Genomic DNA, 25,555 nt, shown 5'->3' with positions numbered 1-25,555 from the left:
CACACACACACACACACACACACACACACTATTGGTAATGTCTAACACTCATTTCTGACTCTTTGTACATGACTTACGTTGTCAAAAAAAAAATCATACAGAAATCCTTAGCCTGTTAACAAGTGTTCTCAGCCTTTTACAAATGGAATTTGAAACGGATTTCCTGCCTGAGTTAGGGTGGGACTCAGCTCACAAAGCCCCTTTCTCGTGCCTCTTGCTGTGGTATGTGTGCCACGAGAGCTACTGGGGCCCGGACCTGCTGTGGTATGCACGCCATGAGCCATGAGAGCCAGTAGACTCCGAGCGTTTCCCTGGGGCCCAGGCACAGGTCTGGAGCCTGGCCTTTGCCCTGGGTCTGCTCTGTTCCAGGACTCTGATGCAAGGGGTGACAATGTCCACTCTTCCTCTCCCGCGGACTAGAACAATCTTAGCAGCTGCTCACACCATGTCACAACAGTAGAACATGAGTTTGAAATGAGCACCCAGTTTCTCCCACAAAAGCGCTTTGGTGGATCCTGAATAACGTGGGTGATTTTAATGGGCAGGACTTGTTTGAGATTTTGAAGAGTTACATGACACTGTCTGTCCACTTTAATTACTGACCCTTCATTACAACACATGATATAAGTCTTTATATAACATACCTCCGTGGCAGTGGCTCTGCATAAGTCGCAAAAGTGCAATGCAAAGACACAGAAAACAGCTTGTTTCTGTGATAGTGAGACCCTGTAGTATACACACACACACACAAATGCACATGAACACACACACATATTAACTTGTCAATAGGCAAATAACATTTAGTAGATTGATAAACACATTGCAAAATAAATAAAAAGTTATTAACGATCTAGAACATACGTTCATAGGAAGTCATGAAGGAAGCTCTGATAGAGGCATGAAGAAAGTTTAAAAACAGGCAACCACAAGGAAGTTTTCATAACATTTTTCCAAATTTTCATTTAATTTAAAAGTTCAGTAGATACATAAAAACATAGAAGTTGTCCAACTTAGTAGGATACAGCATAATATTTGTACATGTAAGTATTATGCAGTATATGAATCAAATTAAAAATACACACTTAAAAAAGTTTGGTTTAATAGCATTGAAGCAAAAGATACTAATGGTCGTGGGTTCAAGTGTTTGGGCTCGTCCCTTGCACACAGATATTCTCTGCACTGTAATCTATACAGCAGCTTCAGCAAGCACCGTTTGCCTAAAGACCAGTGTGCAGGCAGATACCTCTCCACTGCGACTGGAAGACTTACAGTGAGCTAAAAGCTTAGTGTGAGGCGATCCATCTCTTTGAGCGAGCCCAGAGACAAACACCACCTTTTCGGCATCTTCCTGCTAATGCATCTGAATTAAACCATCAGGCAAGGAGGAAGGTGAAGTCCTGTTAATGTCTTTGCATGAATGGGCCAGAGGAATGTTTGGCTCTGAGATACCATGCCTGGCTTTGTATTCCCCTACGCTGCTTATTCCACCTTCCCAGGCCGGCCCCACGTGTTCCTCTGCTCTGAGTTATAGCCCAGGAAGACACATGCTGGCCAGGAAGATGGGGAGAAATAACTGCTTAAAAGAAAGTAGTCACAAATCTCTTTAGGTCACCAATAAATAAGGGGGACTTTTGGCTAATACAGGGCTGGATCCAGAAAAAAATCCGCTGGACTTAAAATGGATTTGTGGAATACGTGGTGATGGCTTGAAGGCCTGAGACATACGTGGCTAAATCTTGTGTTCCATTCTTAGGACCTTTATTCATGAACAGCTAACCTTTGCATTTGCTTTATTTATGGCCTGTGAGGATTTGGGATTAAACACACGAAGTAAAAGTCGGCCTCCCCCCTCCTTTCAGAGTGGAGGTGAGCAACAATGAGCGGGACTGGGAATCCATGTTCTGGATCAAGTGTGTGCATTCAGAGTTCCTTCCCAAAGACTGCTCAGAACAGAGGGAGATGCCTCAGTTTCTTTTTTAAAATCGCTGCCTGTTTGGTAGGCAGGAGGGAAGGATTTCTTTTGTTTTGTGCTACACTAGACTCCTGAGTTGGAATTATTCCAGCAATCTTCAGGTTGAGGGCTCCGGGTTTTTTCCTCTTAGTCCAGTTTCTCCTCTCCCTGTCTGCAGCTGGAAAACACAGTTACTGGTTTCATCAAAGAATTTGTCCACACTCTCTTAATGACCACAGTTGCTTCCATGGAACATCAGATTGGAAAGTCAGAGGGAGCGCGCCATTGTGTGGAACTCTCATTAAGAAAGTACACGGCCCTGAAGGTGTTACTCTTCCATCAACTAAATCCATTAATCCCCATTTAAGTTTTTGGGGCTTGGGCAAGTGCTCCCTTCTATACATTTTATGCCCCTAAAAGTACAGTTTTATGTCTTTGATGGGACTTGAAACATCCAGAGGGTAAAAGGCAATGAAAAGAGGCCCCTTGTAGTTGATGGCTGTCCAAATGCCTTAGGGCATTAGATGATTCGCATCTGCCACACAGCCAGAGAGACAGAAATGCTTACCTCCCGTCTTGCTTCTACTTAATACCCCATGTTTGAAAATGTTCACTCTGTATGTGCAGGCTTTCTAATGTCCTTTGGAAGCATGCTTTGGCCTTAAAGTGTGTATTGATTGCTTCTCGGCTGCTTCTGATTTAAATCTCAGGGATCCTGCTGTGTGCCAACAGATGAGTCAGACATTCTTGTGTGTGGATGTAATATTCCCAATATTTATCAGTAGAAAGCGTGGTTCTGGAGAAAAGGTTCCTTTATTGTGAGCTATGTTGTGTTGCCTCAGCACTGCTCTGCTGACTTAGGCAAATTCTCCTCAATTCTGGCTATTCTGCATGCTCCGATGACCCGGGAACACCCTCCCCACCCCTGGCTATTCCATATGCTCCAGTGTCCTGGGAGCACCTTCCCCATCCCTGGCTATTCTGCAGGTAGCTAGTTCTCTGGAAGCCACTCTTCGGTTATTGCTCTCATAGCCCACTTCAAGTTTCTGTGCCTAAGTCAGCATCCCCGGGGCATGGATGTTTTGGGGGGCCCACAATATAAGTGGTCTGAGTTTAAAAATAGATATTAGGAAAACCGGTGGCCTCTGAGAAGTTTGGAAGGAGATGTGGTGAGAATCTGGAGAATGCAGCTGCTGTGTCTCCAGAGCAATAGAATCAAAGGAAAAGCATCCTGGAAGTCTGCAGTCTGCCTCTTGTGCCTGTGTGTGTGACCCTGTGACCAGTGCAAGGCTTCTCCTTCCTTCTGACTCTTAAGTCAAAAATAGCAACAGATAAATGCTGGCATTCCTTCACACAAATGGGTTGGAAGAGGGCTGTATGGCAAGAAGTGGATTTTTGTCTTTTCTCCCGACTCTATTTCCCTTCCCCTTCTCCTTTTTCCATTTTAATCAATACAGGAGGTCAGTATATTGTCTTTGAATCCCTCCACTCAACTCTTCCTCCTGCCTCGGCCTCTCCAGTGGTCCAAGTGCACCAGCACAGCCAGCTGGACTAGGTGTCTTCCCCCGTCACTGAGTCCCTTCCTAGCTGTGTGCGGTAAAGCCTCTAAAGGGAGGACCCCCGTCAACAGTGTTCCCAGTCATTTGCGAGCCAGCTTTTCAGATCCCTGGGGTGGAAAACTGTTGCCTGCTTCCCTGGTCTTCCTGCTGGCTGTAAAGGTCTGCAGGAACTGCTGGAGAGAGGGGGTAGGGGTGGATGGGTTGCTAACCATGGAGGAAATGACCCAGGAGTCCTCCTTCATCAATGCCTGCTTTCAGTCTGTCCCTACCTCAGTTGTCCTTCTCCCCCGGTGGAGGACCAGAAGGGCAGAAGGCACAAGGTAGCCGACAGTGGAGTCTGATTTCTGAGGCTTCCACCAAGGTGCCTGAGTGCTTTGCCCAGATTTCCTTTAGACTTCATGGGTTGGGACCAGATTTCCAACCTCCTACTTGATGCCATTTCTACTGACTGACTGAGCAGATCTCCTGCAGTTACAGTCATCAAAAATAAGCCGTGACAGCACACTCTGACAAAGAGCAGCTTAAGGGAGAAAAGGTGGATTTTTGTTCACAGTTCCAGGTTCTCTGTGGCAGCAAAGTCAAGGCGACAGAGCTTAAAACAGCTAGCCACATTCACCGTGGGGAGAGAGGGGGCAAGTACACGCATGCTTACTACGGCTCAGCTTGCCTTTTTCCTCTTACACACACCAGACCCAGAACCTCAGAAATGATGTCACCCACAGTGGGTGGGTTTTCTCGCTTCAATTAGTATAATCGAGACAAATCCCTTGACAAGACGGGCATGTCCAAAGACCAGCCTGATCTCACCCATCCCTCACAAAGATTCTCTTGTTAAGTTGACAGTTTAAAGTAACCATCAAACCCACTTCAGGGTGCATCATAAGTGGGTAACAACCAGAGATGCAGTTGGAAAGGCCTGGGGTTTAGGATTTAGGGTTTATCTGTGAGGTCAGGCTACAAATGTGGATCCCCAGAACCAAAGTGTAAGGAACTCTAGCAGCTGCCAGCATCCGGGATATCCAGCTACAGAGCGGCCAGCCAGGCAGCAGTGCCCCCAGCCCTGAAAGGCAGATGGTCCCATTCCCTGCCTCGGATGAGAAACTGAAATCAAGTGGGAAGCTGGCTAGGAAAGAAGTCCTGATGACTGAAAGTCAGAAACCTGTCCACTTGGGGAGTGGGTATGGGCTGAGAATGAATGAAGGACTTCAATGAAGTCAATGAAGGTCATAGTCCATTCCTCATTGAGTCTGAAGAGAGAGAGAAAGGGAAGGGGGGCTGTTTACCAACAATAGGAGCCCCCCTTATTGTACAAACTGTAGCATTTTGACTTTTATCTTTACTCCCCCATTGTTCATCTCCTGTATGTGTGTAGCTATATATGCATTTGAGTATGTATGCAGCCTGATTATTATATAAACCTATGTGTGCATGTAGGTATGCATGTAGCCTGATTAATGTATATACCTATGTATGCATGTAGCCTCATTATTGTATATACCTATGTATGCATGTAGCCTCATTATTGTATATACCTATGTATGCATGTTCATATGTATGTAGCCTAATTATTGTGATGAAATCTTCCCTAGGAAAATTTCTATGTTCCCATGAATTATATGATACAATATTGTTGTGGCTCCCCTCTTAACCAATCCCTCCCATCCCTACGTCTCTCTCCTCTTTCCCCCATGTCTTAGTACCACACCCCTGCCCTCTATTCCTATGACCTCAGCTTGTTTAGATTTTACATATGAATGAGATCATTAGGAATTTGCCTTCCTGTGCCTTGATTTATTTCACTTAGCAACAATCTCCATATTTATTCACGGTGAATGATGTTTTCTTCTTTGTGTGGCTGCTTAGCATTCTGTTGTGCAAACACAGCAGATGTCCCTTGTGCCGCGCACCACGCCCCCGTGTCTGCGTTCTGTGTGCTGGCACCCAGTTTGTGAGCTTCGGGCAAGGGGACTGGAGGTTAAAATACACAGACACACACAAACAGAGAGACAGCGACATGGGTCATCCTTGAATTCCCCAAGAATGCCCCCTTTATTGTGTTCAGGGGCAGATTATATAGAGATAGCCACGCCCCAGGCAAACCCACCAGAAACCACTCTCCTGCCATCAGAAACTCCTGAAGGTCTCATGCCCAGAGCAGCTGTAGGCACTCAGATCAGGGGATTACAAGAAATTCAGGATCTGGGGTCTCATTGCTCCCAACACCTTGTCCATCATTGGACCCCTCTGTTGATTCAGCAAAGTATCACTGTCCATGATTGTCCTTAACTTTTCACTCAGTGGTAATGCCCAACTCCTAACAGCAAAGCTAATGATGATAATTATAGAATTAAGCATTGAGAAATGGTCAATTTTCTCAGGACTAAAACAACCTTGGAATCACATTGTTTAGATGTGTGATGGACAATAATATGAGATTTTTCCAAGTACATCTGTTTTTTGTAAGTGAACACTATGTGACACATGCAATATGGAATTCGTGCTTCATGTAAAGAAAGTCACAGCCATACGAGATAACTGTCATACTGTGAAAGATGTCTGAAGGAATGTTAAGGACGACACCCTTTCCTGATCAAAAACTAAGCCTGTCTCCACTGAAACTCAGCTCCACAAGAGTGGACAAATAAGAAAACCAAAGATGCTTTTGTCCCGTCTTCTGTTCCTCACAAATGGATGTAAGTGTGCGTGGATTGAGCAGAAACACTCGTTCTCTCAAGTGCATCAGCCAACCTTACCGCTGCTCGCTTCCTCAGTGTCCCCTCTGTTGGCTTACACAGAAAACCAACCGAACACAGTTTCTTCCGGTTTCTGCAGAAATGACAAGATGGCCAAGATTTGGTTTATATTCTCATGCGAATGACAACCTCATGAACATCAGCCTGAGCTCCTTTGTAAGCTTGGTGAGCTCTTTATGAAGAAATTGCTTTTAAATGAATGACATGTTCATTGGTTTGACTTTCTGAGACTTTATGTGCATTTTCTGTAAGACATCTTTGGAGAGTTTTGGCAAACACACACTATAAGAAAAAGTTCATGACACAATGGGGATTAAGTGAAGCCGCCAAGCAGAGTAATATGCTAAAATAAAAATAAATTATGACAGAACTTACTTAAATACAGGCCTTAATAAATGATTTTACTTAGTGTTTGTAGGCATGTGGGTGTGTGAATGCTCATGTGTGTTGTATGTTACAATGTGGGATTGAGAGAGGAAATTGGACAATAGTTATCTTGAAAAATTAGTGTCCTAAGGTTATGAATCACTAATCATATTGCAGTTTTATTCATTTAAAATACTAGCTGGGGGTTAAGAAGATGGCTCAACAATTAAGAGCTCTTGATCCTCTTATAGAAATCCAGGGTGTGGTTCCCATCACCCATACAACATCTTACAACTATCTGTAACCCCATTTGCAAGGGATCTGGCTCCTTCTTCCAGCCTGTACAGGCACCAGGTACGTATGCAGTACACTACATGCAGCAGACAAAACATTTATACATGGAGAATAAAAATTAGCAGGTCTTTAAAAATTACTAGCTGAGGGTACTGGAGAGATTGCTCAGCTGTTAAAACAAAAGCCTGCTGTTATTTCACAGGACTTTAGTCTAGTTCCAGGGCTCATGTTGGGCAGCTCACAACCACATATAACTTCAGCTCCAGGGGATTTGATATTCCTTCCTGGCTTCCACGGGTTCAAAGACACAAATGGAACACACTCACACAGGGCACACACATACACGTAAATAAAAACAAACATTAAAAAAAAAACATTATCCAAGAACCTTGTATTAGTGGCTTTTTCTCTATAACCTACTTTGTGTAAGAGACAGCACAGATATTTTGATTGTACTGGTGCCAGGAAGATGCTGACCCTCTTTTTAGGAATGCCTTGGCCAAACTTTGTGGACCTGTAGTGTGTGTCCCCGTATGATAGCTCACTCCTAGAAAGTGTGGTATGCTGATGCAAAGAGTGGAGTCATTGTCATCTGCGCTGCCAGAATTCCAGGACCTTACTTCAGCCACGCCTTTGAGAAAATATTGGTACTGGAACAGAAGATATCAACTTCATCTTGTAATTGCCTGAAGACATATGTAGCTACAGACTCGTGAAGGGAGTAGTAAAAGCTGTGTCACTAATGCCCTCCGAAAAGTTTTAGATTGAGGCCTAAAAATAATAAGCACATATGAATATGAGCTCCTCAACGTGTCGAGTCATACAAGATCAAAACGGAAAGGCTCCTGATGTCTGCCATAGAGACTTCTCCACAGTGACTCTTCCCGAGTCCAACATTCCCTGTAGACTAGCTCAGGGTTGCTCTTGAGGTCTGAGGTGCTTTGACATGCCTACATTCCTGAAAGAAAGAACATCTACAAGAAGAACAGTCAGGGGAATGTGATAGCTCACACTTTCTAGTGTTCTCACCTATTAAGTTCTTTGCCCAGCTGCTTTTATTTCATTAAATTTTTACCGCGAGTCGCCTCATGGAGTTCACATAAGAGCAAGCACGTGGGAGTCTCCTGCAGGCACCTCAGAATTCCAGGCCTGCTTGAGAACTCATACACCGTATGGTCAGTGCGGTAAAAGCCTGGAGTCAGTTTTCTGAGCGTGTGTAATTCTTGGGAGACTTATCAAACTCCATGCACCTGGCTTTGAAATGAGGGGAACAACAGTTCCTGGAAATGTCTTCTGAAGTCGGCCTCTGAGACGGGCAGAAGGCAAAGCTATCGATGGGTAGCAGCAGCTGCTGGGTGTTTTGTTTTTTAGGGTAACTTTTAGAGTGTTCTGTGGAGCCAGTGCAGGGTATCTCAGCATGCTAAGTTGGAACAATAAAAATATGCTTAGAGCTTTTCTATGCCATCTAAAGTATGATTTTCTTTGTTTCATTTTCGTTCTCTGTGTATCATGATTCTCTGTGAAGAGGCATCAGCGTGTAGATTTTGCATGACCATATTTATTCAAATGTGCAATCCGCCAGAGGCATTTTCATGTTCCTTACACAGATCATTGTTCTGTATGCTCGGTCTCAACTCCATGCCTATCATTTGCTACATTTATGGTATTGTAATGGAGTACACGTTACCATGATCCTCTTCCCTCTGTCCCTTCTGAGAGTCCTTACTTGTCCATGTCAAGTCTGATCACTCTCTGCTGATGAGAAAATGGGACTTCCCTTCATCTCTGGCTCTTCAACCTCTGCTCAGCCTTCTTCTCCATCCCCTTTCATCAATGAAGGTACACACGTGTCACATCTGAAGGCCTATATTGACCGTTATTCCTGCTCATATTTCGGCGGTCCCACCAACTCCTTGCTTCTTCTGTCACCTCTCTACACCTTCATGGAACCTGACTTTAAAAGTAGAAATCTGTCCTTGTTTCCTCCCCCAACTTTGCTCCGCTCTGAAAACTATCCCTTCACACAATGCTCTCCATCGTTCCTCTGAAACTTATTTCATCTCCTTAGGATGGAACCCGGAGAGTCGGGTGCTCCCCCAGGGGATGCTTTGCCAGGGAGTAGCTTCCAGTCCTCTCCCTAAACTTCTTTGAGTTACTTGTCTCCCCCAGAGGGGCCCCAAAGACACAAACACCTCTCCCTAAACTTGGCCTCTCATTCCTAAAAACCTCTTCCCTTCTCATTCTTGCGCCCCCCTTTTAAAAACTGACTTTCCTCTCTGTCCTTGCTTTCTAAACGTTGTGGATTTCCTCCAGATTCTATTTTTGACCATCTTGTGATAAAAGAAATGTAAACATTCTCGCTGAAGCAGATGCATAAAGAGTAGAAAGCCCCAAGTCATGGGAACGTTATGGGCTTGAATGGGTTGTGACAACCTGTCAACTATAATTTTACTAATCACATAAAGATTGTAAGTCTCAGTTTTCCCACTGCTCTGTGTCAACATACAAACGTAAATTACATACTGGCCCCTGCACTGAAACTGTGTGTTTAGACTCTTGTTCTTGATGCTCATTTAGGCTGTTTCCATTGTTCATGTTGGGGATCTGCCAGGAATTGTCAGTCCATAGCCATGCCTATAAATTCTTTTACTGGCCAGCCCACTAGTTCTCAAAAGATGCAATCCCATGGGCGTCCCCATCCCCATCAACCCCCGCTCAGACTCCCCTCCTACTGCCTAATTCGTTCTGGGTGTGTGATCGGGTGTGAAAAGGTGGTGATGATGATGATATTGATGGGAAACACATGTGCCCACCTCGGAACAAACCATCTATGTAAGAAGGTCATTAGTCAGCTCCTTACAGAAAAGTAACTGTTTCTAAATGAGAGGTAGACCACGGGAAAGGGAAGAAATATGTTTGTACATTCTTTAGGGGCTGGGGGTTTGCTTGGTTTCTGTAGAAGACGTATAATGTTAGAATTTGAGCTACGCAGTTCAGAAAAACCGATGTGCTAGCAGTTATTTTGTGATTCTTGAAAATAGATACATACTCCCCCAACCTCTTTTTCTCTCCCTCTCCCTCCCCCCTCTCTCTCCCTCTCCTCCCCTCTCTCTGTGTCTTTTCCATATGTCTATAACTATTTCAATGGGAAAACTTTCATATTGCCAGTTGAATTATATTTTAAACCAGAAATCAAAAACTGTTTTTAATCCATTATTTAATGAGGGGATTTGTATCTCACTTTGTATGTAGGACACTTTGAATGCCGCTATTGGTCAAATGGAAGAAAAATCTACTTTTCTCTTACGATTCCATATTCTATTCATGGTTAAATCTTGGCCTTTAAAAAAAACAACTAAGTTTAAAATTCTTTTCCTTTTAAGAGTTAGAAATATGATGTAAATGAAGCCCCTGACCGAGACTGTGTGGATAATTTCCCGATACCTGAGCTCTTTCTCACCCAGTTCTGTGCCAGGTGGCGTGTCTGCCTGTTTGAGAGCTCAGGTGGTATATGAAAATATTCCTGTTTTATAGGAGTAAGCTTGCAAAATCCATCACTTGTGGATGATTGCTCCTTTTCTGCTAGTTATTTCAAAAAGAGCAGAAACAGGCCTATGTTCAAATTGTTTCAGTGTCTGAGACACACTTGGTATAAACCCATTCAACCAGCAGAAAGAGATGCTTCCTTTGTCTGACACTGTTGTTTTCTGTTACATCTTGAGACTCTAAGGAAAACAGTTACTTTTTTCTATAGTTTGAGTATGAAATTGGTTGAAAGAATGGCAGCTAAAAAGAATCAGAGAAAAGACATAGTAATGAAGGGAGCTCCCATTGTGGTGCGAAGATGGAGAATTTTGCTTTTCTGCTAGTTGCATTTGCGAAAAAATAAAAGTGCATTGAAATCCTCTGATCATCATGTCTAAGGGGGTCTTGTCTGAGGAAAGAAAGACATGCAGAAACAGAGTGGTCACTAGAGTGCCCATGCCTCTCTGCAAATAATGTTCTCCAGCTTCAAATTGATACCACAGAAAAAACAAAAAAGATGCTCACTCTGCTTCCATCTTGTATGGACCACATGCCTGTATTTGACCTTTTACTGACATTTATTTATATGCTTGAAACCTTGTTGTGCATTTTGAATACTTAACAAGATCAAGGAAATGCACAGGGATGATGAGAGATGGCTGCAACGTTGCTCCGTTTCTGTGGGAGACAGATAAAGAATACTAGAATTCGAGCTACATAGTTCAGTGAAATCGACATGCTGAAAACTTCTATGCTTCTAGCATTAATGATCAGATCCAGAGCCAGAGGGCAGGGCAAAGGATTGAATGCCATGCTATAGCTACATCAAGTGGGAGAGAGAGATAAGAAGGAGAAGGAAGAGGAAGCTGCTGCCGCAGCTGAGCACCACACACTGGGTAACAGCTTCTGCTGCCGGAGCGTGGGCAGTTCAGAGACATGGGGCAGCCTCTGTTGGGAGCCTTCTGCTGCATCATAGCACCGTGAAGCTCATCAGACTGTGAGATGGAATGCGGTGGTAGCTAAAGTCTCTCTTTTTCCATCACCACTACTGACGTTAGGGGACCTTACTCACACAACTTTATTAATCTTCATAACCTCAAGACACAAATACTGGGGTTAACTAGAAACACGAGGATTCAAAGATAAGTACCCATGCTGTCAAAGAAGGCAAGACCTGAACGCAGTGCCTAAAGTTTGGCAAAGCAGAGTGAAGTTAGAATTAATCTGAACCTCTGTTTTCTCACCTGAGGTAGGATAGAATAATAGTAATATCTTCACTGAATGTTCAAGGGGATTTGCTTAGCTAATGCATGTAAGTCTCGCACCTTGTAAGGGTCTAATGATGTGAACTGTTTCATTGTTAACATACAGGCAAATACTGGGGAGGAGGATGCAGGCACTTTTAAGAATTTTTACCCATTTTAAAGAATGTTTCACATTGGAAATCAACATAACAATTAAACGCCTAATACAATGACTCGCTAACCACATTCGTCTATACTCAAAGATGAGTGACTTGCTCAGCCATCATCAGAGAAGCTTCCTCCTGCAGCAGATGGGAACAAATAGAGACCCACAGCCAGGCAAGATGCAGAGAGTGAGAGACCTTGGAACACTCAACCTAAGTGTGTCTCCATCAAATCCCTCCCCTCAGGGCTCAGGGAACCCAGTGGAAGAGAAGACATAAGGGCCAGAGGGGATGGAGGATGCTAAGGAAGCAAGGCCTTCTAAAGACAGCAGGACCAATAAGCATGCGAACACACAGAGACTATGGCAGCATGCACAGGGCCTGCAGGGGTCTGAGCCAGATGGGGGTCCAGTGCTGAGAGAGGAAGCAGACACCAGCCCCCATCCCTAGACCAGAAGTTATCTTCAATTGGCAACCACTCAAGAAAGGAAATATACTGTGTGAAAACAATCTATTAAAAACAAAATCTCACCAAGAAAGGGCCAGTAAAATGGCTCGGCAGACAAAAGCAACTGCCACAAGGCCTGATGACCGTCGTTTGATCCCTAGCATTCATGTGTTGGGAGGAGAAAACCAACTCCACAAGTTGCCCGCTGACCTCTACCTGGGCGCTGTGACATGGCACACATACACACAGACACACACAAATAAATCAATCTAAGTTTTAAAAAGACTAATAAGCAGACAGAGCTGTGGGATGAGACTCGAGGGGCAGAACATTGTTCGTCTGTAAGGAGTGATTGCTGACGTACCTTCTGGGAGACAGCATGGCTGTCTTCTTTAGGACTCCCCTCCTGAGAGTTAGCGGAGAGGCACTATGGAGTATTGTCACCCAGGAATACCCAGCTCAGATACTGGGCCTTGCTCCTCAAGTGAATGTCCTTGGACTCCAGCTGGACTCCATCCATGCTCTACCGCCCTCTGCTCTAGATTACAGTTCTGTTGAGCAGGATGTTGGCGCACTAACATGGGCAGCTTTTAAAAGTGAAGAATCATACATCATGGCTTGTAATTACACCATTCGGATTGAAAAGGAAAAAAAAAACTTAAAAATGTCATCCCTTTCTGTATGCTAGGAGTTTCTTTGTGTTGCCTGCCTTCTGCTGGAAAATACGGCCTGTTTTAGACTCCTCTGTGGGTTACAGTGGTCCCTCTTGCCTCTGGGGACATGTTCCGAGACTCCCAGTGGATGCTAGAATGAAAATAGCACAAAGCCTCACAGATTGTGTGCTTTCTCTTATATACACGCTTATGATAAAGTGTTGCTTCTTCCTGAGACTCGGGAAGGTTAATGACAATAGCAGCTCATAAAATAGAATAATTATGGCAATCTACTGTAATGAAAGTCATTTAAAACTTGTGAGCCGTTTACTTCTGGAATTTTCCATTTAATATTTCAGACCACAGATGACTGTGGGTTACTGGTACTACAGCATGGAAAACCACAGGTGAGGGACCCCTGTAAATCTCATTTGGAAAGGGTAAAATCTGAAGAAGTTGGCCATGTGCTTTTGTTTTCTCTACTGTTTTTGACATGCGGGGCTGCCCTGGCAAAGGCAAATGCTATCAGCTTACGGCCATGGACCATGGCTGATGACTTTAAAAGAATTCCTCAGAAGCTGCATAATGAGCTGCCGAAAATATCCTCTGTGCCAAAGGATCTGGGTCTGTCTGGTCCATTTATTGGGAATTTCTTGTTTTATCCCGACTAAATGCTCACCAAGGACATAAAAACCCAAACCTCTAATGTATAGGGGGCCTAAGGGCAGAAACCAAATTTGAATGTATCCAGACCCATTTTTCGCACACGCAGCTGGTGAGCAAGTGCAAACAGCAAAAGTCGATGAGCCTGTGATGTGAAGACAGCAAGATCCTGCAGACCAGGTGGAAGGCATTCTCTGTCTCCGCATGGACCAGTGACTTGGCCACATTTATTTCAAAGAGTACTGACAGCCTGAGCCAAAAACTAGGATTTTTTGTCTTGCTTGTTTGATTAAATTTATATTTTTTCAGAAATCATGTAGGCCCTATAAGTGAAAGTTAATCATTTCATTTACATTACATTTTAATTTTACCTTCACAATAAGTGAAATCAGAGAAATGATTTTCTTAGAACTAAAAGAAGGGGAAAAAATCTGCGAATACATTGGAAAGATCAGGAAAAATGACAGAAATGGAATAGAATTGAGGTATGTTGGTTCCCAGTGGAAGCAGAAGTCAGGAAGAATAGCATCAAGCCCCTCTCAGCATCACCTCGCTGCTCCCCATGCTTGCTCTGCTCCTGACGGTCAGCTTCACCCTCTGACAGGAGGCATCATCCCACCTCATAATGTGGTCCAGGTGGTGGCCAGCACAAGCACCTGGCTTCTACCCACGGGTGTTTATTCACTGCTGTCTGATCTGGTAGGACTTCTAGAGTAGATCATTCACCTCACAGAATTCTTGAGATAAGGATTCTCCATCATCTTGCGTAGCATTCACAGAAAGGAAGATCTTTATATGCAGGCCGCTTCCCTGGGCTTGGGGCCAAGGGACATTCCTGGCCTGGTTAGATCTCAGTTGCACTCACAAAGCCAATTGGAATTCTGCTGGATCCCAGTGACGTCATTTCGGAAAATACCTCTGAATTTGGTTTAAATCAGCATGCCGTTCATCTCTGAAATCCAGTCTTTCAAGTTATCTAAAACACTGCACCATGATCAGTTAACACAGGCCCAGTTTCCTGGTGAAGTACAGCTTATAGTCCCTCAAGACTAATTCAGCCTCTCTTGAGATTAGTCCAGACAACCCTGGGGTTTCTTGGTTCCATGTGAGCTCCTGTCCTCCAGGAAGCCGACCTGCCTCTGGATATCTCTGTGGCAGTTTGGAGATAAAGCATTTGGAGCAGAATTCACAAGATTTCTGTACCAGCCCAGTTTCCTCAGACTTTTGTGAGCATCTTCTTAGCAGCCTCTGGAGACTACAGGTTGAACTCGCCACTCCTGCTTGCAGAATAAGGCACCAGAACATAGTGGGATGTGATCTGTCGTGGCTATCAGCTGCTGCAGACACAACTTACACACCAAATGTCAGATGGGGAACAATTTGCCATAGTGACTAAAATATAAATATAAAAATACCATGAGTTACCACCAACCCCTTAACTTCAGCATGTGCACAGTATCTGTCGGGATAGTGTTTAACAAAAGCCAGCACTTCTGTGGGGCGTGTGGATCCCATCTCTGGTCCTCATGTTTGCACAGCAAATATTTTAATAATTTATCCATCTTCCCAGCCCTCATTACATTATTTTTTAATGAGAATAGGACTCACATTTTTTTCTCAACTAGACATACTGCTATGTCTGGAGTGTGGTTGCTTGCCAACTTCAATTTGATGTGATTCCATTTGTCTGATTTTGCTTTTGTAACATTTGTGGCGTCTGGAAAACTTACCTCCTGGAAGAAGAGTAAAATGGTCTTACTAGAAGCTAGAAAAGGTGTGTGTGGCGGGGAGTGGTCAAGTACAAAATTACAGTTTGATGGAAGAGAAGAACTCTGATGTTGTATCACACAGTATTTAACTCAACCAAACAAGAAATTCCTGTATTTTTCAAAATAGCCATGAGTGAGGATTTTGAATGTTTGCATTGCAAAGGGATGATGAATCTTTGATGCGATGAATCTAATTATCTTTGTATCACTGCATTATTAATTAAGCATGAAATGAAAAAAAAAACAAACAAGAATGTGCAAAAGCCATCTGCAGACTGGATGTGGGAGTGATGGCTTTGAGGGAAGATGCCATTTCACAGACATGTGAGGTAGCAGAGGGAAGCTGAGTCCATGAGTGTGCTGACCGTGGTCTCTTTACCTTTCAGGCTCAACGTGGGAAAAGACCTTCCGGCAGATTGGCTTCGAAAGGTAAACCGGGAATAGCACAGCCCACATGTAGCCACCACCGTCCCATTTTATTCTAAGTGGTTTCTCCATTGTGAATCGATAGCCTTGCCATCACTTCTTTGACTTTGTGACCTTGGACATGATGTCACTTTATGTCTCAAAGCCTCACTGTCTTTGTAAAGTTAGAGCTTTGGTTCATAGAATCTTTGCTTGGTAATCGTCACACCTGAGAACGGAGACACAAAGATCAGTAACTCAAGGCCTGCCTCAGCTGTATGGGCAGTCGGAGGCCAGTCTGGATTATATGAGAACTTGTCTCAAAAAAAAATCAAAATGTAAAATACAAATGAGATAATAAGTTTCCCACCTCTACACAGAGGAGAAGTAAAGAAGAAAATGAGCTTTGATTTGAGAATGCTTAGACCACAAAATAGTCTGAAAGATGAGCTAAGTAATTAAAGAACTGTAGCAAGTAGAGTTGACCTTGTTTGTTTTCATCATCTTGTTTTAATACAAATAAATATATATTTATATTGATTATCCCCAATTTTTTAAACAGCTACATCTTACCAGCTCTAAGATAATGAATGCTAGGACTGTGTCACTTATTCCTATTTATTTCCACACTGGTATCTCCCCACAAGCAAGAGATGACTCCCAGTAGCATCAGGAAGACGACGATAGCTGTGTCTGGTTAGTGCTGCTCCTCCGAGCTATCTGTCTTTGAACTGAAGGGGGCAGATATAGCAAATGACTTTCTCCCAGAGGCATGTGGCATCCCACGTAGAACCTTCAATTTGACTACAACTGGAGGCCCAGCAGATGAGGCTATTGCCTGGGTTTTCCCACCTTAGTTAAGCCAGTTAAGATAATTACTCATGGGCTAGGTCAGAGATGATTCTCCAGACAAGCATGGGTTCCATCAGATTGACAAGTAATACTATCACAAACACACACACATTAAAAAACAAAACCTGACTGTGAGTAGCCTTACATACATTTACTTTTTGCCAAATATCTTGAAGATAGACTCATAAGTGCAATGAGGGAATCCACATGGAATGCTGGTAAATATACCAGATTCTCACCTGTAAGCCAGTGGTGTTACCCCATCAGCCAAATACATAGGTTTCCTTACATCAGAGTAAGTTATCATCCTGAGGTTTATACCATCGTGTAAGAAATGGTATCTCAGTGTCCTTTCAATAGCACTTACCTTGGACGAGTTTTCCATAAAGAACAAGTTGAGAGTCTTCATTGTCACCTGAGCAAAACATTTTGTGGGAGAGCTTCCCCCTAAGATGCTTCCACATGACCTCACAAGTAAAGAAAAAGCTTGATCCCTGGACTACAGGACCCCAACTCTTATTCAAGTAATGGATGGTTCCATAACAACAGGTACCGTGCACCAAACATTTGCCAAATCATTTCTAGTTCATAAAAGAGGATTTGGCAAAGTTATACTGTAATGGGACAGATAGCACACCTCTTAGGGTCTTGTGACCCAAGATTAAAATTTCTGTTCCAGTTTCTTAATGTTGCTGTTGGACCAGATTGCAGCTAGAGATAGTGGGTTTGGCTATATCCCAAGAAAATTTTATTTGCAGAAATAGGCAGCTGGCAGGTTTGGATGATAACCATCACTTATGGACTCCCTCTATGGACTATGACCTCACAGGTAACAAAGATTCAAATAAACTCTGCATGTTTCTCCATCCAGGCACAGACCTCATGTTAACCTGTGTTAATCACTAGGGTTCTTGGTTCCCAACACTAGGATCTCAAATGTTGTATCACATAGAATTTGGGGGTTATAGGTCTCTTTTGTTTTCTGTTTTATTTTTCCTATCCCCGTGCCTCTAGAGATATAACCCTGTGCTGCAAGTCTTGCTGACTCTTCTCATTTTATTACTATGTTGAATAAAACCAGATGATATAATATCTATACTCCAGTGCCTCCCTAAATCTACATGCTTCTGAATAAAAACACTGTTACTATTAGGATACATAACAAGTGGCATGTTTATTTTTGAATTGTAGTTTCAACCATCGCTTTTAGTACCTATGCTGCAGATCTACTGAAATATTTTTGGTGATTATTCAGGTTTTCAAATGTTGTCATAAAATGCTACTATATTTTCTCATTTACGGGAAGGGAGTATTCTGCATATCACATCACATCTTAAAATGAAACAGATGTAAGTCTCTGGAGCTGTTGTGCTTGTATAGGTGTGAAGCTGGCCAGCAGGACTGAAAAATACAACTTTCGTCTTGTCTCTCAAGGTCAACCTGATGTTTGCCTTAATGAAAATTCAGATTTCACCTTAAATAAAGCTTCATATTTCTTTGCAATAGTGTTAAGAGTTGTTGGCCTCTTCGTAGCTAAGTCATTTTGTGAAGTTTGTTCCTCCATATGTTGGGCAATAGATTGTATTTAAATGAGCACACCTAAAAGGAAGAAGTCATTTGTTAGATGAAGCCTCAAAGCTTCTCCAAGAAGAAGGTAGAGACTCGGTGTTTTGCTGGTGTGTGGCTGCAAGGAAAACCTATGGGGTCTCTCTGCCTGCCGTCCCCATGCAGTTCTTAGTGGGACCATTCAGATGTTTCCTTTCTAAATACCTTGTGACAGTACACATGATATATCAGAATAAATGTATACCAGGATAGAAAAATGGTATTTTTCATGGGAATAGGAAATTTAAATATTGATTGGGCCTCCAGTGACCCTAAGACTCACTACTGTGAAGCCTTAGGAATAGTAACCACACTATAGCCCTGGAAGAAAATGTCTTTTGCTTTTTCAGAGCTGAATATTGGCCTACACGTAAGAAATAGCATAAGGCTTGAGACTTTCTTTAATATATTTGAGAGAGAGAGAGAGAGGTTTCTCTCTCACCCACCACTTAAACACTATAAAACTTAATATTAATTACAAACTGGCCTTTTAGCTCAGGCTTATTTTTAACTAGCTCTTACAACTTAAATTAATCCATTTCTATTATTTTATATTTTACCAAGAGGCTGTGACTTGTTACCTCGCATCTTGCTTCCCTGGCAGCTGCTTGTGTCTCTGATTGCACCTTCTTTCTCCTTGTATTCAGTTTGGCTTTCCTACCTAGAAATATTCTGCCCTGCCATGGGCCAAAGCAGCTTCTTTATTAACCAATGGTAATAAAACATATTCACAGCATACAGAGGGGAATCCCACATTATCTCCTCTTGTCTGTCTAATTAAAAAGGAAGATTTTAACTTTGACATAGTAAAATTAATTATAACAAAATGCTTATCAAACAAGAATTACAGTTATAGTATTTACTCCATTTATATTTGGCAAAATTAAAGAAAATATTCTATAATCTGTTTTATCATTGTGATTCTAAAGTTTCATAACTAAAGAAAGGTATAACTATCTAGTCTTCAACTCCACCAAAGACCTTATAAGGATATAATACAACCTAAGAAACCAGAAAGTACATTGTAAGTAACTTCCAAAACTCTAGAACTGACAGATAGCTGGCTGCCTGGACAGTCACCCAAAGTTTTTCTGTAATGTTGGGGCATCCATATTCAGCCTATAAGCCTAGAGTTTCTGGCATATTTCTCAGTGAAGTAGGAAATTTGAAACTATCCCATTTTTTTTATTGGTAGTTTGTCAGTCATTTTCTTCCGTGTTCTGCAGAATATTCGACAGACTCTTTAATGAAGCAGGAACCCTGAAGGACTGTCCCATCTTGTTTTTGCAAATTTAGCAGTCACTCTTGTATTGGTCCTGCATGCCCAGTTTATGCAGCATATTGTCAATCAGTCCAAGAAAGAGCAGTTTATTGCCCAAGTGGCTAGCCTTAGCACATTGAAAACAAATGCCCTTTCTGACCTTGAAGTAATTGATGCTGCCAGGAGCAGATGTGTCTCATTGTCAAGAAAAGTCAAAGTTCTTAAAACATTTTAAGGCCATATTCTACAGGTCTTTGAAGTGTTTGAAGATCCATCTGAAGTATATCTGCATATCTATAAAACCTAACTAACATGACTATAATGGACGACTATTAATTTGTATTTCTTAACTATACATTGCATTTTTAAATTAACTGCATAAACATAAAATTTTGAACAAGAGTAGAAATAAAGTATAGTGTAGCAAAATTGACCTTAAATCTGTATCAATAAACCAAAATCCATACCAGTGTATTGTGAGATTAGCAGTGTTTTTTTTTTTTTTGGATTAAAGTACATTTCTATATCATATCCCCCTTTTTTTCTTTAGAAACAAATTGACTATGACCATTAACCACTTATAAACAACACCCTTAAATTAAAACAAAAATTAATAAACAATATTTTGGAAATATGGACACAATTTTCTATACTACTTCCTGCTGACTGGAGGTGCTGGGTGCTGGTAATCTTATAGGGATCCTGAGTAAATTTAGAATTACAGTTAAATACTTGACTGTAGTAGTCTGTGAAGCTACATTGTCTCAGACAGTTGCCTTGAAGCTGTTATGGATGTTGGATCACCTGGGCCATCACTCCCATTAGAGATTTTCCAGGGTGTTTTACTTGATCAAACCATTTTAACATGGAAGGAGTCTACAGCCCCTCATTTTCTGTGGAAATAAAAGCAAAACTGCTTCTCTAAAGCAACATAGTCTCAGATTTAAATTTTGAAGTCAAGATGATAATATATATATATGTATATATATATAATTAATAGCCCCCATAATCAAATATCTGTTAGCAATTAATTCATTAACAGTCAAAAATTTAAAAAAACACAATAGTACACATAATCTAGATTCTCTGTGTATTTTCCATCTTTACATGGATTATAGTAATTTTTATTAATTTATTTTTTTCTTTAGGGACCTCATCGTATTATCTTTAAATTATTCTTTTGATCTATGACTGTCTCTATCCCTTTCCTCTCTTTCTCAAGCCTATGCATATGTTTTAAACACACTGTGACTTAGAGGTTTGTTTTTGACTGAATCTGTCATTATTGTGTATTTGTAATTATTTTTTGACAAGAAGAATTTTAAAATGCTAAGTGGGCATGCTTAGGACCGGCCCGGTGGCTTTGGCTGTTGACTCTGCCTTGCTTGGCTTTTCGACATGGCAGAGGTACCTTCACTTCTAGCTCTGGGAGCCATGCTCACCGCCTCAACTCTAGGAAGCAGGACTGACTAGCCTGCAGCTGTGTTCTTAGGTCCACGACTGTGCTCTCTAGCCTGCAGCTGAAGTCTAGAGATAGTGGCTAAGAAAACCTCTCTGTTTTGTGATCCTTTTAAGAGACTGGGAATTCACCATGCCGCTTAGCTTTCGTCTTTAACCAGAAACCTTGCTTTTCTGTACAGAGTTTCATAGTTTATGATTATAAATATTTATAACGTATAGCCACCTATCAATCTAGTCACAGTTATGCTAGACAAGTGTGACAGTGTCAAGCCAGTGGCACTCTCCCTGTTCTAAGTAAGAGTTATAAACTAGGATGGCCCAAATTCTCAGCGGCAAAGGTTTGGTTCTCATGTGCACACAGTGTGATGCAGACCCTGGTGCTCTGCAGGCCAGCGTGCATCCTTGTCAAGTGTCAGTGGTAGCAGCACTTGCGGTTCAGGAAGATCCAATGTGCTTGGAGAACCGTGCGCTGGATTGTAAATGCTTCTACCTGTAAAAGGCATCTGCCACTGTACCTCACACACCATAGGTAGCATTTGGGATAAAAGCCAAAAGGTGATAGAATGCTAGCCAAAGGCACCACAGTCAGATCAGAAGAGGGTCTAAATGTGTTTGCTCCTTCCAGAGCGAGCTGCAGTTTTATCTGAGAAAAGGATTCATCAGGTAAGAGCCTGGAGACCAGCAGCCTGCCCACAGAATGACAGGTTCCTGCTTTCAGGTCAAGCTGACTGCTGCCTGTTTAAAAATAACAGGCTTTTACTGATCTCTTGCCCATTTTCACTTAAAAAGTCAAAGCTTTATTCTCAGTGAATGTGGTTATTGCTCCTAGACTCAGATGACGTCATTGTCAACATAATTGCATGTGCTTTATCTGTTGCTTTCTTATGTCACTCCAAAGACCAATTGAAAATGTAAAATAATACACCAAAAATAGCTACAATGAACACATGTTCTCCCAGAATTGTTCCCAATGCAGGTAGAAATGATTCAAGGCCTTGGTTCTATCTCTGGGGAGATTTGTAGCTTCCTGAAGCCTTCTGCCTGTTGCCACGCTTGTTGCACCCACTATAGAGAAACTTCCATCTGTTGAGCCCATCTTAATTATCAATGGGATTATGGGATTGTGGGGGCCAGTTACATTCAAACTACACAGTGGGCTTCAACAGTACCAGAGGACAAGCCAGCAGGATGCTCAGGTCTGGATGTTGACGCTCCAGTACTAAGCATACCTTCTCTTTATAAGGTAGCCTGTCCCCTGTATCTTGTAGAAAGCTAACTGATGCTCTCATTCTTGTGATCCTCTCTAGGACACCCCAGCCATGCATGCCCATCCACTTCATCTCAGAACTCTCTTAAATGTTTCCCTCCTGTTTTTCCAACAATGCCTGTCTGCCTCTAGGATCAAACAATATTTATAGTGATGTGTGTACCATATAGTCCCGCCTTGCCTTTGGGTCTTACATTATTCTGAGTTTCCTGGGGGAAAAAAAAAAGCCCGTTGTCACTTTGCAGCCTTTGGTTCTAGCCACAGGATAGGGAAATAAGGAACATCAAAGAGATGCTTGATAAACAAGTGACATTTTAAATAACTATTAGGGTCGGTGACACAGACCCTAATTTCATAGAATCTGCCCTTCTCAAAATATTTTAGTTACTATCAGTTTTGCCTTTGGAGAACAAGTAAGTCCTTTGAGAATTTAAGGCCAAATTTAAAAGGTTTTATTCTCTACATTCACAACTTAATAACTGGGTGATGGAATTTACCATCATGTCTTGAGCTGATGTGTGCACAGTATTTAGAAATAATAAAAATTCAGGCCCTAAGAATGCTTTCATGATGTGTTGTTCTGTGCAGACGCAGGAATCGAGAAAAAAAACCACTGAGGAAAATAAAGATTTGTAGTTTCCAAGTGGCTTACTTTCTAAAATTTCAAACTGAGGTCATACGTCTGTGAACTTTAATGTATAAAATGAAAGATTCTTTGTATCAAGGTGGGTTTTTCTTCATCTCGCCTCTCTGAGGAGCCTCCAGAAAAGAAAAAAAAACACATGAACCTCAAATCACCTCAATGCTTTAATCATGTCTACAAAATAAGGAGTGGTCTCAACTGGAGTTTGGCAGCATGGTTTATAAGCCAAGAATAATTTTCACACAGAAGCACGGAGTCCAGCCCTTTTCCTTACATAATTCATCCTGCTGGCTTCTTTCAGTAAAAATGAAAATCACTCTGATGAAAAGAAAGTGTTTGCTGGAGTAACTGTCTTAACCTAACTTCATGCTGTTTTTATTTGTGAGTTCATTACAATAAATGTTGGCCTTCTGGAATAAGGGCCTCTATATTCTTTCCCATTGTGAGTATATAAACATTCCTGAAAAGTTTAGTAGCCTGTTTTAAAATTAGAAAGGTTGTCAAAGTAAGGGGCTAGGGTAGGGGCTAGAGTAGGAGACTAGAGAGCATGGGCTAGAGTATGATAAGCAGATGATTCAGTGGGTAAGAATACTTCTCTACAAGTGTGGGCACCTATAAAGAGCCCCAGCAGGCAGGGATAGCATGGTGGGTGGGTGGGGATGAGGTAGAGCAAGCGAATCATGAGCAGAAATCAAGAGAGCTCAATCATCCAGCATCCTAGCTGAAGCACTGAGCTTTGGATTTAGTGAGAGACTCTGTTTAGGAAGAGAGAGAGAGAGAGAGAGAGAGAGAGAGAGAGAGAGAGAGAGAGAGAGAGAAGGAGGAGGAGGAGGAGGAGGAAGAGGAGGAGGAAGAGGAGGAGGAAGAGGAGGAGGAGAGGGAAAGAGAATATTCTTCTCTGTTTTCTGTGTCCATCTCTGAGTGTGTGTGGAGGGGTGGTGTGTGTGTGTGTGTGTGTGTGTGTGTGTGTGTGTAAAATCAATGTAGGTGATTTACATCTTTGAACTGTTGGGTTTTACCTAGAACTTTAGTTTCCAGCTTGTGAAATACTCAACTCAATCTTCACTCACCCCAGCAGGGTATCACTTAATAGGCATCTGGTCAAATAATCTGTTTCTCTTTAGAGAAAAAAAATGTTATCCTTAATTAAAACTTTTCTTTGAAAACATGACTGGGAGAAAGTATCTTTTGGTTTGTGAGCTCTGTCTTTATCAGATTGGGTCCTTGTAGCTCAGGGTCCCGGGGGCCATAAATGGCTGTGGTCAGAACCAAAGCAGGGTTCCGGGTGTTTACACTGGCACCATGATCTGGGCTGGAGATATTCACGTGATGGTTTCGGTTTCACTAGCGGTGCAAACAGACAAGCTGTAGAACATCTCCCTTAGGGAGTTCAAGTCTGGGTGTTAGCACATGCTGGGTAGAAAGCCTGAGATGGCAAACCGTCTGTTCCATGCGGGATAGAGTTGAGGCGTGGGGTCTAGGAAAAGCAGTGTTTGAGAGAGCTCCCTTGATAGGTGCTATCTAGAAACTCGGAGTTCGTGTTTGTATTGATCTGTGTCCTGTGCATATTCTGAAATCAGATCTTTCATAACTCTCATTAACATAAGCTAGTTTTTCTTTGCCTCTATCAGAGACACACCTTAGCTAGGGACAAAGACATTTGACTCAGATAAAATGGCAGCTTCTATGAAGCAGATTTAATAAGAACTGTCAGTTTTCCCTTAAGATCGTGGGAAATGCTCCACCACCCCTCAGATATATACTCAGGCTTTCATGCAAGCCTTCCTAAATGTACACAAACTCCTTAACAAACAATTACATCATCGGACCTGGTTGTGGCTTCCTGCCATAGGTAGTGAGCAGAGGAGACGGAAAGACCTTCTGTGGCTACTAAATGCTGTTTCCTTCCTGTCTTCTCTGCTGCCCACCTCAGCTACTGTTAGGATTCCCAGAGTATGGGGTTGGCATTCCTCCCACCCAGCATTTGCAGGGTCAAGCACAGCTCTGAACACAGACCTGATTTGGGCAGTGAGGGAAAGAAGAAAAGACAGAAACAGGCAGAAAGCTGGGGTCGGGTGGTCTGGGTTTCTGCTTTGGCTCCCACCACCCAGCTCGGCCTGTTTATTATAATGAGTGAACAGAGTCGGGGCGGGGAGGTTGTTGCTCACAACTGAATCACAGAGACAGCATTATTGCTAACCCACCAGTAAACAAAGGGTTTATGGCATGCAGCTGGACATGGGGACTGGTTTAGCTAATCTCAGTAGGCACGCATTCTCTGTAGGGGAGCAGTCTTCAGGCTGTGGACATCCAGGAGGAAGAAAGCTATGGTAGATATTTTAGCATATTCTGTCAACATCCACGTATGGACCAGAGGGAAGGCTTTGCCATTTCTTCCTGAGGAGAAGGCTTTCTGTAAATCCTTCCATCTTTCCGGGGTCCTAGGGTATTAACATGGTTGGCTTGTGTCAACACATACATTCACTTGGTACTCCACTTACTTAGGGCTTCCTCTGCTTTCTTCATCCAGCCTAAAAGTCAAGGCCTTCAGCACCACTGCTCCAGAAAATTCTCCTCTCCTTAGCACTTTCTGCCCCCGCTCTATCCTTTCTAATCCCAGTTTCTGCCAAGAGCACCCAGCCTTTGTGTAGTATTTGTAGCATCTTCCTTTT

At 42.5% G+C, this 25,555-nt stretch overlaps 1 protein-coding gene across 1 annotated transcript in view; it reads left to right on the top strand.

Moving 5' to 3' along the window:
- The window catches only part of Piezo2 (piezo type mechanosensitive ion channel component 2), a 354,156-nt gene that overhangs the window by 175,098 nt on the left and 153,503 nt on the right, over nt 1–25,555 (top strand). The window contains exon 4 of the mRNA XM_026783664.1: nt 15,776–15,818. Coding sequence (XP_026639465.1) covers nt 15,776–15,818 — 43 coding nt within the window. The remainder of the gene's footprint in view (nt 1–15,775; nt 15,819–25,555) is intronic.

Source organism: Microtus ochrogaster, chromosome 18, assembly GCF_000317375.1.
Source record: "Microtus ochrogaster isolate Prairie Vole_2 chromosome 18, MicOch1.0, whole genome shotgun sequence".
NCBI lineage: Eukaryota > Metazoa > Chordata > Mammalia > Rodentia > Cricetidae > Microtus > Microtus ochrogaster.
The sequence above is the reverse complement of the archived record's forward strand: the minus strand, read 5'-3'. Positions and strand labels throughout refer to the sequence as shown.